Source organism: Chlorocebus sabaeus, chromosome 25 (genome assembly GCF_047675955.1).
Source record: "Chlorocebus sabaeus isolate Y175 chromosome 25, mChlSab1.0.hap1, whole genome shotgun sequence".
Taxonomy (NCBI): domain Eukaryota; kingdom Metazoa; phylum Chordata; class Mammalia; order Primates; family Cercopithecidae; genus Chlorocebus; species Chlorocebus sabaeus.
The window spans coordinates 19,479,198-19,493,283 of NC_132928.1; the positions used below are offsets into that span (position 1 = coordinate 19,479,198).

A 14,086-nucleotide genomic window follows, 5' to 3' on the forward strand; every position below is an offset into this window, starting at 1 on the left:
CTACAGTAAGATATCACCTCATACCTATTAGAATGGCTATTATTTTGAAAAAACAGACAATAATAAGTGTTGGTTAGGAGGTGGAGGAATTGGAACCCTTGTACGCTACTGGAGGAAATGTAAAATAGTATAGTCACTGTGGAAAATAGTATGGCAGTTCCTAAAAAAATTAAAAATAGAATTACCATCGATCCACCAATTTCATTTCTGGGTCCATACTCAAAAGAACTGAAAGAAGAGTTTCAAAGAGATATTTGTACACCCATGTGCATAGCAGCATTATTCACAACAGCTAAAACACAGAAGCAATACAAGTGTTCACCAATGGATAATTGGTTAAGCAAAATATGGCACATGCACAACACAGAGTATTATTCAGCTTTAAAATGGAAGAATATTCTGATACATGCTGTAACACAGATGAAACTGAGGACATTATGCTAAGTGAAATAAGTTGGTCACAAAAAGACAAATAGGATATGATTCCATTTATATGAAGTACTTAGAGTAGTTAAAACCACAGAGGCAAAAAGAATGGTAACTGCCAGGGTTGGGGGAAGGGTGAATGGAAAGTTGTTTAATGGGTATGGAGTTCAGCTTTGCAAGATGAAGAGTTCTAGAGATGGATAGTGGTGATGGTACACAACAATTGGACTGAAAACTATTGAGCTGTACACTTAAAAATGATTGAGATGGTAAATTTTATGTTATGTGTATTTTACCACTATTTTAAAATTGAAGAAAAAAAGGGAATAAACTTCTGATACATGCTACAACGTGGATGAATCTTGATGACATCATGCTGACTGAAATAAGCGAGACAAAAAAAGGACAAATAGAGTATGAATCTACTTATATGAGCTACCCAGAGTAGTCACATTCATAGAGACAGAAAGTAGAATATTGGTTATTCGAGGCTGGGATGAGAGAATAAAAGACTTATTTTTTAATGGGTATAGAGTTTCCATTTAAGATGATGAAAAAATCCTAGAGATGAAATAGCGATGATGGTTGTTCAACAATGTGAATATACTTAATGACATTGAACTGTACATTTAAACATTATTAAAATGATAAGTTGTGTGCTATATATATTTTATCACAATAAGGAATAAAAAGAGAAAAATAAATACTGTAGATGTGAAAAATAAAATAAAATTCTACACTATTGGGAGGAATTAATCCCATCACATAAAAAGATCTCCAAAACACCAAAGTTGCAGTAAAATAAGAGTCAAGATTATTTCCTCTTCAAATTGGCCATATTTTAAAAATATACACATGATAAAGAATTCCTTAGAGGAGAGATGTTCATAAACAAAAATCTGAAATTAAGAAAAAAGTTTACCAAAAATCTAAATAAACATGTATGGTTGACCCTTGAACAACAGGAGTTTGAACTGTGTGAGTGTAGTTATAAATAGATTTTCATCCATCTCTGGCACCTGAGACAGCAAGACCAACCCTTCCTCTTCCTCCAGAGCCCACTCAACATGAAGATAAGAATGAAGACCTTTTTGATAATCCATGTCTACTTAATGAACAGTAAATATATTTTCTTTTCCTTATTATTATTATTTTTTTGGAACAGGGTCTCACTCTGTTGCCTTGGCTGGAGTGTAGTGGCGTGATTATAGTTCACTGCAACCTCAAACTCCTGGGCTTAAGTGGGCCTCCTGACTTGGCCTCCCGAGAAATTAAGGTTACAGGCATGGGCCACCAGGCTTGGCTAGTTTTTAAAAATTTTTTTGTAGAGACATAGGCATGAGCCACTGCGCCCAAGTCCCCTTACAATTTTCTTAATAACATTTTCTTTTTTCTAGCCTACTTTACTGTAATAATACAGTATATAATACAGATAAAATTTAAAATATGCATTAATTGACTGTTAATATTATCAATAAAGGCTTCCAGTCAACAGTAGTTGGCTATCAGTAGTTAAGTTTTTGGTGAATCAAAAGTTATATGTGAATTTTTGACTGAACGGGGGGATCAGTGCCTCTAAGTCCTAGGTTATTCAAGAGTCAAATGTAATATACCTAACTTTATTCAAAGTCACTACACTATTTTTATACCAAAGAATTCTGGAAAATACAGAGAGAATTTTTAGTACTTTTCCACTTTGCAAAGAAATTATGAAAATTAATTAAAACTTTTTTAATATAACAGTTAAAATGGACTTAAAGGAAATATTAACAATCTATTACTCTTAAATATTAAATTACTATAAGAGTAAAATATAAATAAAAGGAATAAATAAATATATTTTGGTAGTCCTAATTTTAAGGTAACATCAAAATTAATAGAATGAAGCTTGTGGTATAGCTATAACAGAAAGAGAATGACAAGTAGGGCTGTGTGTGTGTGTGTGTGTGTGTGTGTGTAAGCTATACACCCTAAGACATAAGTGATGCTGAAAATTATTTTTCCATGGTGTTTTATATTAACTTGCCCCACAATAAATAATGTAAATTTAATAATACAGCTTTCCATAATATATATCTATGTAATCTCTATGGTAAACTAATAATAAAAAGCTATCAATAACAAAAGACATTCTAGTAATTTTACACTGAACTTGATCTTCATATAGAATCATCTTTAATAAGCTTCTATCTAATATAAAAATAGAACGTATTAATTAGCGTGAATGAATTTCAGAGGTTGGTCTAGCTCATCAACTAAACAAGATACCCACAAACCATATTTTGACACTGACCTTTTTAAAACTAGAGTGGTTTATCAGAAAATGCCCTTAATTTTAAGCCCAACACAGCAAAAATAAATTAAAATTGGGAACAAAAGGATTTGATAAATTATTTTAATGTTTCTTTATTCTAGAAAAGTTTCTTACAGATACCATCCTTTTTGTAGTTCAAAAAAAAAAAAAAAAAAAGAAGATTAATATGGCCACCTAGAGGAGAAAATATGATCAACAAATATGCCATTACATTTTCTTACTTTTTCTAGAATATGTGTATTTCAGATTTATAACATATAACCTGCTCTAAAGGACCAATTGAAGGGGTTCATCTTGTATGAAATAGACTTAGGGGAAATATTAAAGTAGAAGTGATGACCTAATGAAAGCCAAATAACATTCATTTTGCCGTCGACTTGACAAGTATAGTTTTTATCTTGCTGTGTGACTTTGGGTTAAAAAAATAATCAACTTAAAGTCACTTCAATTCTGTAGAATCTTACCTACCACCATACATGGCAATGAAAATTAAATATGACAGCATAACAGAAACAGAGTGAGGCACATGGTAGGAACTCAATAAATGGCAGTCCTCGCTACCTGGTAAAATTTCTCTTGCACTGGTGTCTCCTAATACCTCTTCAGGTCCTCTCTAATCTTCTCTACTCCTGCAGATTTGTTTTCAAAATTGGCTGTTCCAAAGTTTCTCAACTGGAATTACTTAGGCTGTTGAGAAATAGACTAAAGGTTCCTTATTAGCATTAATGAGGTAAATATTATGCCATGTAAAAAAAATGTATATTTTTAAATATTTTTCCTTCTACCTTGTGATTCCCTTTAGTTAACTCACATTAGTCAAGTTTAACCTTTATAAACTTGTGTGATGGTCACATGCAGACTACAGGATCACAGCAATAAGAAATGTAACTTACTCTATTCATCTCTTTACTTGTGTGTCATTTATTTTCTACTCACACAAGACAATGAATGAAGTCCTACCAAGAGAACTGCACCCAGCAGTTCTCTTAGGTGGGTGATCAGCCACAAAGTAGCAGTTTCTGCAGAGGCAGCTTTGCCAAGGGGCAACCACCAGGTGGAGACGCAAATCCCCTTCTTTCCCAAACATATAACAGAGGGGAGTATCAGTGGGTGAGAGAAAGAAAGTGAACAGTTGGGTTACAAACAAAACCCCTCAACCACCTCTCTGACTCTCAGAGTTGATAAGGAGAGAATAGATGGTAAGAAAGCCTAGGCAGCAAATGTGTACTTCCTTACCACTTATCCTCTCCTTAACAACACTCAATCTGACTTCCTTATTACTCTCCTAAAACTCTAATTGAAAATGATTGATCAACTTCTACTGGACAAACGGGTTTATCTGAATTATCACCCTCCCCAACCACGCTGCCTTCCTTCTTGTTGTAAAACTTTTCTTCCAAGGCTTATAAAATATAACATTTTCCTGAATCTCCTCTTTATCTCTTTTACTGTTTCTTTATGTCTTTTCATGACACCCCCTAATTCTCCTGTCAAAGGAAATGATTCTCTGATCTTTTCTCTCCACGCATTCTCCTTCATCAATTTAATTCATGCCCATAGTTTCTATTCTCTAAGCATATATGATCTGAAAACTTCTCCCTCAAATGCATTCATGATTACAAGCTTGATAGCCATTTCCAACTGCTTAAATATCCTGCCTTATCACTAGGTAAAATCACTTATTATATCTCTTATCCACTGCCCCCTTCCAACCAAACACAGGTCCCTCTCTGGATTTCATATTTATATTAATGACGTCATCATTCTCCTCACCATACATGATGGAAATCAGTCATCTCCGATGTTTCCTTTCTTTTTCCAAATGTTCCAAACACATTCAGATCCTAAATCCAGTAAATTCTACCTCAATAATTGCTCTCCTATCTAACTTTATTTCTATTGCCACTACTGTAATTCAGACTTCTATCATTTTCCACATATACTACCCCATAGATCTCCTCAACTGGTATCTTTTCTGACAGTCCACTTGCTGCTAAATTAATCTTTCTGAAGCACAATCTTGATTACGGTTCCTTAGTAAAAAACACTTCAGCAAATTCTCACTGGCAAACAAATTAAACGCTATCTTCCTAGTCAGGGGGCACTCCAGGCCTTCGACCTCATCTCTCTTTTCAATTTTAACTCCTATTCCCTCAGATGTATGTGTATAGATGCAGCTATGCCGGAGTCAAGTGGATTTCTCTCCATCACTGAAATATTCTCTACATTGTATCACACTCTCCTGCTTAAAAACTACTGAGCAAGGCATTCCCCTTCTTCGAACAAAGATCCCAAGTTAGAGGCGCTGAAATACACTTTCTTTTGGATTCATGATTGCATGAAAGCCCTATTCCATGCTTGTTGAAATAATTCTCACTCAAGTCCAGCTCACCTAGACCCCATTAGACTTCCTGAGATTCCTATCTCCCAAAATCGAAATTACCTCCTACTCTGTGTATCTTTTATTATTTTTACTTTTTAAAGTTTTATCAGCTGGGTGCAGTGGCTCATGCCTGCAAACCCAGCACTTTGGGAGGCCGAGGTGGGCAGATCAGAAGGTCAGGAATTCGAGACCAGCCAGGTAAAGCCCCATGTCCACTAAAAGTACAAAAATTAGCTGGGCATGGTGGCACGCACCCGTAATCCCAGCTACTCGGGATGCTGAGGAAGCAGAATCTATTGAACCCAGGAGGCAGAGGTTACAGTGAGCCAAGATCATGCCACTGCACTCCAGCCTGGGCAACCGAGTGAGACTCCATCTCAAAACAGTTTTTCTTTTTTTTCTCTCCTCTATATTTCTACTGCACTTTGTTCATGTGACTAACAGACCTCTCATCATATTACATTACATATACACTCACTGATTTTCCTCCTCCAGTCAGTAGGCTTTTTTCTTTTTTTTTGAGACAGAGTCTTGCTCTGTCGCCCAGGCTGGGGTGAGTGACGCGATCACGGCTCACTGCAAGATACACCTCCCGGGTTCATGCCATTCTCCTGCCTCAGCCTCCTGAGTAGCTGGGACTACAGCCACCGGCCACCACACCCAGCTGATTTTTGTTTAGTAAAAAATGATTTTGTTTTACCAAGCTGATTTTTTCTATTTTTTAGTAGAGACGGGGTTTCACCATGTTAGCCAGGACGGTCTTGATCTCCTGACCTCATGATCTGCCCGCCTCAGCCTCCCAAAGTGCTGGGATTACAGGCGTGAGCTACCGTGCCCAGCCGTCAGTAGGCTTTTTGAGAGAAACAAGCTTATGATCTTCATATCCACAGTATCTAGCAGTGTATGACTGCGAAAAAGTGTTCACAAAAGCTTTTCATGTTTATAAAATAAATAAATCTAATCTCGGAATGCCTAAAATTAAGTGTTTCATCAAATAATTTAGGGTAGAAATGTGTAAAAAAGTACAGGATAGCTCCTAAATATATGGGTAAACTAAAATGAGAAAGTGATTCTGGGACACTTGGACCACTTGCAGAGGTCAGGGCAAGAACAGTAAAAGCACCTAAGTTGTATCTCTCTCCTCACTGCTCTTTCCATAGTCTATAAAGTCAGGCTAGACTAACAGAACTACCGAGACGTGCTCAAGACAGTAGAGGGGTGTTGGGGTGAGAGGAAAGAGAAATGAATAGAAAATAAATCCTAAATGTACACCTGCAAAAAGGGAATGCACACTCAGGGCTTGCTCATGACCATCACTGTTTTCACTACCATTATAATTAGCTACATTAACTTATCACTTACCTATGAGCTATCAGACACTCTGCTAAAAACTTTACCACATCTATCATTTAATTTTCATGGCAACCCTACCAGTTCAGTATTACTCATATTTTACAGACAATGAAAGAAATCTAAAAACAATGAACTATATTGCCAAAGGTCTCACAGCTAATATGTTAAGAGATATGGCCAGAATGTTAATAAGGACCAGATCTCAAAACACATTCTCTTCCTGCTCTACTATTCTTGTAACAGAGGTGTACATAACTTGGGGACTGGTTTTACTGCTTTGCATTATTTAATTAACTTAGTAAGCACATGTCTTCTTTTCCCTAGTACTAAACTGTATTTGTGAGGGTAGAGTACGTGTGAAATATTTTTTATCTTTTCCCTTGAATCTCATAATGACCATATAGTAATCATTCAGTATTTGATTAATTTATTATTATATCTGTGTACTAACAGACATAAGAATTGAGGTGCACTAATCTTTAGTTGGCATGAAGCCAAATACAGTGACAGACGATTTATCCCCTTTGACAACTGTACATGTTGGGATAAGACTTAAAGTCATCAATAGTAATAGGCCCTAAAACATTAAGTCACAGCTACAAAATCAAGGATAGCTTGTGTTTATGTATACTGATAAAAATGATATCTAGGATATGTTATTCTTCCCTTCATATCTGGGTATAAAGATAATAATCATGATGAGCACCCATACAGTCTATTAAGCAAGTGAACAATTTATTTAAATGTGGAAATAAATATGCTTTAATTAATGGCAAAACCTGTCTTATTTATGTCACAGAAAGATGTAAAAACATGTATAAATGGACTGACATCTTCTATACAGGTTGAGTTTTAAAGTCAATTTCAGTACATAACACAAAATCAATTAGAGACAAATAATCCTTCAAATTACTGAAATCCTTGAAAATCCCTTAAATTGCCTTTAAAGCATGGTATAATATAGTACCAGCTCTCAATAAATTCATCTCAGACAGTTTTCCCTTCTGCACAAAACAGATTACCATTTCTTCCGCTGTGTGCCATGTGCAACATTTGGCTGGTGTTTAGGAGCCATATTGAATGAAACAGCATACATTTACACACTGGAATCACATTCAACACCGTGAGAGACTTAAACTCTATCAGTTCCTATAACAGGTATAGAGAACTGATTCCATCTGAGAGAACAGCAGATTCACATCTTCCATATCATGCTTGCTAAGCATATGTTCACTGTGAAATGAGAGCTACAATTATCACATCACGTAAATTATTTGGTTTTTGCTTTGGGGTGTTTTGGTATTGGTTTTGATTTTTGGCCTGAGCCCAAAGATATGAATTTGAATAAATTACATTTCCAGAAATGTGACTCTACTGTGTGAGCTCTCTTGTTTATTCTGCAACCACAGATTCCTAGAATTTCAGGCACAAGTAATTGAATACTATAGTGTGTCATGTAAAAAAATAAAACAGCCCATCTTACCTTCATCTATTGATGCTTCACTACTGTATCCATCATACTCTGCGGATAAAGGACTGTATTTCTGCCTTGTTTCCCAAGCATAGTTCTTTTGTCTAGAATCTGCCAGTGGTAGTCTGGAATTGTGTGTTCTGGATAAGGCCTCATGATATTTACCCAGTGCTTCATCTTCACTTTCAGAGGACGAACCATGCTCATCTTTGTCCATGTAGGAATTATCTATTTGGAATGACATGAAGAACAAACTGTAATTGAAAAAAAATTTCCCTCCCCTCAACTGGCCCTGCTGGGCCTGTGAAATGAAAATTTTTATGCAATCAAATATGGAAAATTTGCTGAAGTTATACATATAAACACACACATATATACACAAATATATATATATACACACACACATATACACATATATAACCTGAATTTTCAGATTTAAAGAAATACAATTTTTTCACATAAGAAGCCCAAGCTTTGGAAAAAGATCAGCTTGTATATTCTATTATATAAATAATGTGTGTTAGTCACAGGGATTTTTCAACCATGTTATACATAAAGGAAATTATAATACTTACCATTTTACATTTTTTGAAGTATAAGTAACACATAAGTGAAGTTCTAAGTATTGCCAGTACTATGGATCTGATTCAAATAATTCACATTAAAAGACACATTTCTGATTCTCGTTTTGGTTGAAATTTTCAAAACTGATAATACTCAGTGCTAGCAGTAAAATACAGCAATGGACAGGTATACACTATTGGTGAAATTATAACTGATACTACTTTCCTAGACAGCAATTTGGCAAAATATATCAGACTTTTAAATCTGCATATTTCTGATCCATTTCCAGGAATTTATCAATTCTATTTCTAAGAATTCAGCCTAAGAAATTAATTAACAGATGAGTAAAGATAGATTTTTGAAACAATTCACTGCATTGTATTTAATGGCAAAAGAGATAACCTAAATGTCCAACAGTGGGCTTTGTTTAAATAAATACGATACATCTATTCAATGATATACTATGCAGTCATTAAAAATGAGGATGTGAACTTAAAAGAACTCTCAGGGAAAGAATAACTACAATATCATGTTATGAGAAAAAAGGAGGTTAAAAAGTAGAAGTTATAATTACATTCCCATTTCAAAAATATATATACACACACGTGGCATGTACACACACATAATGCAGTCTAGGTATGCACAGACAAAACTATCTGTACGGATATACACCAAACTGTTAACACTTACTGCTTGTGAAAGGCAGAATTTCTAAGAAAATTTTACTTAAATATACCTAAATTTCAAACAAAACTTTCAGGAAGTCTTAATTTTTTATTGCTCTAAAAAGCACTAGTTATTACCAGTTTTTTAAAAAGGTAACCACTTTGAAACTGCACAATGGTGCAACTTTCTTAGAATTATTAAACAATTCTAGAAAGATGAAGAGACTACAGTAGTTAAAATTCATTAGTTCAACAGGGTTATTTTTCTCTTTATAGTCAGTTAAGATCATCTGTAGTAAAGAAATCGAGGCTGAAATTTGAGTGGGAGTTACAGAATAAGTAATTTTTAAATACAGGACAGAAACTAAATGCTTAGAGTTAGAAAGAGGTTATATGTCATCTAGTCTAGTCCTAGTTTTTAAATCAGTAAAATAAAGCCATAAATGGGTAATGCTATCACCAATGTCACGTATTGTGACAGTGCTTGCCCAATACATAGCCAATAGTCACATGTGGCTATTTAAACTAATTAAAATTAAACCGAAATTAAAACCCAGTTCCCCATGCTATTAGCCACGTTTGAAGTGCTCAACAGCCACATGCAGCTAGTGGTAACTGTATGGAACAATGCAGAGATGTAAGACTTTTTCGTTGTTGCAGAAAATACTATTAGACAACAATGAGATGGCCGAGCCATAAGACCTCTGACTCCCAGTGCAGAACTGTTAGCATTTTGTTGGATACCACGGTGGGGATCTTAAAGCAGCAAAAGGTTTTGAGTCTCTTGAGGAGGGTAATTAGTCTGTGGCCAAACTTCACCTATTAAAAAACATTACCTAACGTAACCTGCATTAGAAATAGAGAAGAAAACCCTTCCTTTTTCTTTTGTTTGTTTGGTTTTTTTGAGGAGTCTCGCCCTGTTGCCAGTCTGGAGTATAGTGGCGTGATCTCGGCTCACTGCAACCTCCACCTCCCGGGTTCAAGCGATTCTCCTGCATTGGCCTCCTGAGTAGCTGGGACTACAGGTGCATGCCACCATGCCTGGCTAATTTTTGTATTTTTAGTAGAGATAGTGTTTCACCATGTTGGCCACGATGGTCTCGATCTCCTGACCTCGTGATCCACCTGCCTCGGCCTCCCAAAGTGCTGGGATTACAAGCGTGAGCCACCATGCCCGGCCTTCCTCCTTTTTCTATACCTTATAAACCCTGTGTCAGAATCTGGAACATAGGTACCAGTAATATTACCGTTCAGCTAAATGAAGGGTTAACCTATGGATCAAAAAGCTTTTGAAAATCATTTGGGAACATGCGTAAGTTTAGTACTGACTATATTGTGGAATATGTTAGAAATATTTGGTTTCTTTAGGTACTAGCATGCTTCTTAATGAAAACAAATTTAAAAAGTTAAAAACCCCACATGCTACTTGTAATGTATTTATTATGAGTGTCCATTCTACCATTATTTTCTGAATAAAATAATATGTAAACTATTTTACATTATTTTTGCTACTTTAAGCAGTAAGTCTATCAGAACTAAACTGGGCCTACCAAAGATCACTAAATCTGACAATCAAAAAATTGCTAGAATGGACGGGCATAGTGGCTCACGCCTGTAATCCTGGCACTTTGGGAGGCCAAGGCGGGCGGATCACGAGGACATTAAGAAGACTTTTCAGTTCTGCTATGATTACATACATAATAGGGACATTAAGAAAAACTAGGGCTGCTGAAAAGTTGGCCAAATAATGCAGGGACCAGGGGCAATACTTAGCGGCACAAATAACATGAATGCTCTCAAAGTAATTTTAGAAAAATTACTGAATGGCTTTAAAAATGTTTCCCAGTAAAAGGATTCAAGAAAGTCTTAAATGTAGACACATGAATAGGAAAGCTGAGAAATTTGGATGATGTTTTACTACTTTAAAAAATCAAGAGAAAATTTAATCATTCACACCAACATTAGGAGACCTCACCTTTTTCTGGTATTAACTTAGAATATTTTTCATCTTTACTCTTTGCTGTTCCTTTCTTGGCAGAAATTGCCTCAGTTTTCTTCGGTTTTATGTCTTCTTTCACTTTACAGTATTTCTTTGAATTTATTTGTTCTTCAATTTTCCCAGATAACTTATCTTTAGAATTAGTTGATGGTGCTGGATGTATGTCTTCTTTTATAATAGATTTCTGTGTCATATGTCTATTGCTTGTCAAAATACCTTTTAAAGAACATGCATTTCCTGAACATTCATTCCCTTTAGATGTTTTACTTTTAACACATTTTTCAGCTTTCTTTAAATGATCTGAATGCCCTAAATTGGGAAGATGTTTATATTTATTGAAATGCCCCATATTCTCTTGATCTCTTCCCAAATATACATGTTGAGATTTAGTATATTCTTCCTTTTCACGATTATCTGTACCAACGTATTTCTTTTGCTCATACAATTTGTTTATTCCATTGGCATTCTTCTGATTTCCTTTCATTTCTTGATATCTTACCTCCTTTAAATCATTCTTACCATTATTGGAAACTCCTAGTCCAATTGTTTTACATCTGTTGGTACTTTCAAGTTCTTGACAAATAGATCCAGCCCTTGTATTCTGTTTGATAACTGATATCCCACCATTATTCATGCAGCCTTTCAAAGAAGAATCACCAGTATTGCTAGTATCTTGATATCCTGATAGAGTCTGCTCCCTATCATTAACATGTTTAGATACTCTTTCTTCATATATACCTTGATCTTGCTTTTGTGAAACTGAAGTTTTGCAAGTATTTATTTGCTTTGCTCTATGCTCTAAATTGGCTTGTGTTTTCTGACAATTAGTGTTTTTGGAGACTTCTGTTAACCCGGCATTTTTTTGGTTACAAGTGTCTACAGCTTCTTCTGCTACAGAGCTTTCCTCTTCTGGGCGAAAGCCACTTATCATACTTGTTACCTGCTCAGCAACTGAGTCAGTTAAAGCATAGCTGACCTCCCCAACAGCAGTGGTCAAATCCTCTACAGCACTACTGATTGTGTCTACCAGAGAGGACACTGAAGGCAGATTCTGTTGGAAATTTCTGAAAAATGCCATTTTCTAATTCCTTGTTCCTAAAAGGTGCAGTAACAGAATTTTCTCTTCTCAAAATATCAACCACTTTGGAACTTGAATTTAACATTTACTTAAATGTTGCTATTCGTCAGCTCAATATTAGCAATTCACATTGTAGCTTTCAATCTTTCTGTAAATACATTATGCATTGAAAGAAATATGCTGAAGTAAAGATTCTTCCGAAAAACAAAAATCAAACCACTTGGTTTAAATGTTATGACATTTTTTTCTCACTCCACAGCTATTGTAACAGCAGCAAGACAATATTTTTCCCTCAAATACTATTGGTTTTTATTCTATACCTGAAAGAAGAAGTATAAAAAGGATTTTTATTATGTACTTTTAGTTTGCTTATTAATAGTCTATGTAAGGGAACTACCCTATCTTACTAATAAACTACCCAGTATTATTTCAAATTAAGAAAAATATTAGAGGGAAATATCTAAACAATTCTGCCTAGTGGTAAGATTAGAGGAGAGGAGGTGTGGACATTTGCTGAGTGGCTACTATATGCAAGGCATTGTAATTGACACATTTTATCCTACTTGATCTTACAGTAATTCTAGGAGGTAAATATTATTATTCCTATTTAATAAGTGAAAGAAAAACAAGGCTCAGAAAAATAAAGTTCCCTGAGACATTTTCAAGGGATCCTCAAGGTCAAGACTAGTTTTACAATAACAGCAAGGGGGTACTTAACTCTTTCATTCTCATTGGCTCACAAGTGAACACGAGTTATCCAGAGGCTACATGCCAGATTGAATGTAGAGGCAGAAATGAGAAACCAGCTGTCTTCCATTATGCTAGTCATTAAAAAGATTTGCAAAAAGTATAAAACAAAATCACTCTTCTCACCATTTTTTCCCCATTTTCTTTTTGTTTTGGAAGATAGTTTTTTTAAATTTAAAGATGTTATTTATATTAATGTGTAACAGTCTTGTTTTTTTAAAAAATAAATATTTTAAATTTTCTCAGTTTTAACTCTAATATGGTACATATCAATAGATAAAATCCACATAAACAAAAAGCTCTTTGGGAGTACTTAATAAACAAAGTTGTCATTAAACAAAGGAAAAGCCAGAAACGCTGAACCAGAGAATTACCAAAGGCCGGTAAAGAGATACTTTTAGCCAGTTCTTTCTGCACAAATGATCAAAAAGCAGGACTGGAGTGGATTATAAGAAACATTGAACTTAACCAAATTAAAATGTATAAAATACTATTTATAGTTTCTTAATGCAAAAGTCACAAAATATAATTTAATAACTAATAGATTCTTGTAAGTAACAGGGCTATCACCTTTTAAGTTATCAGATGTAAGAGAAAAGCATATCTCCAACACTTATCTCTGTACACAGATAAGTAAAGCAAGATTTCTCAGCTATTTTTCATCACATTCTTCTAAATTAACACTTTGCTTTTATAATTTCCAATTCGTTTCTGCTATCATTTATATAAACCAGTCTTTGGAAATAGAAAATTTTAAAAACTCTTGTAGTAATTAAAAAAACATTCCAAGGAAAATGTTTCCATAAAAGAAAGAATGGTATTACAGCCCTCATCTTTCCTAGTATCCAGTAACACTATAATATATGGTGCCAAGGGAGGGAGCAGAACACTATTTTTTATCATCACAATTTATATATAAATTAAGTTACTAAGTAGAACCACCTCCAACTCCTCCAAACAATAAAATTACCCATTAGCTGAAAATTAAATAGCAGGTAAAGAAAAAGCGTGAACACTTTCAAAAGCGTTCTAGGGATGTGGAGAAAAAAGTTCTCTAAAGAGCTTCTTGGACAATGGAAGTATGCT

General features: G+C 34.9%; 1 protein-coding gene across 10 annotated transcripts in view; it reads right to left on the bottom strand.

The window, feature by feature from the left end:
* Nucleotides 1-14,086, bottom strand: part of SYT14 (synaptotagmin 14) — a 234,193-nt gene that overhangs the window by 149,174 nt on the left and 70,933 nt on the right. For 5 of the 10 annotated variants that reach the window (XM_007988561.3, XM_007988560.3, XM_037985598.2 and 2 more), the window contains 2 exons: nt 11,152-12,573; nt 7,960-8,175 (listed from right to left, as the gene is read on the bottom strand). In XM_007988561.3, coding sequence (XP_007986752.3) covers nt 7,960-8,175; nt 11,152-12,253 — 1,318 coding nt within the window. In that variant the 5' untranslated portion in view covers nt 12,254-12,573. The remainder of the gene's footprint in view (nt 1-7,959; nt 8,176-11,151; nt 12,574-14,086) is intronic. The other 5 variants (XM_007988577.3, XM_037985600.2, XM_007988575.3 and 2 more) reach the window with 1 other exon arrangement.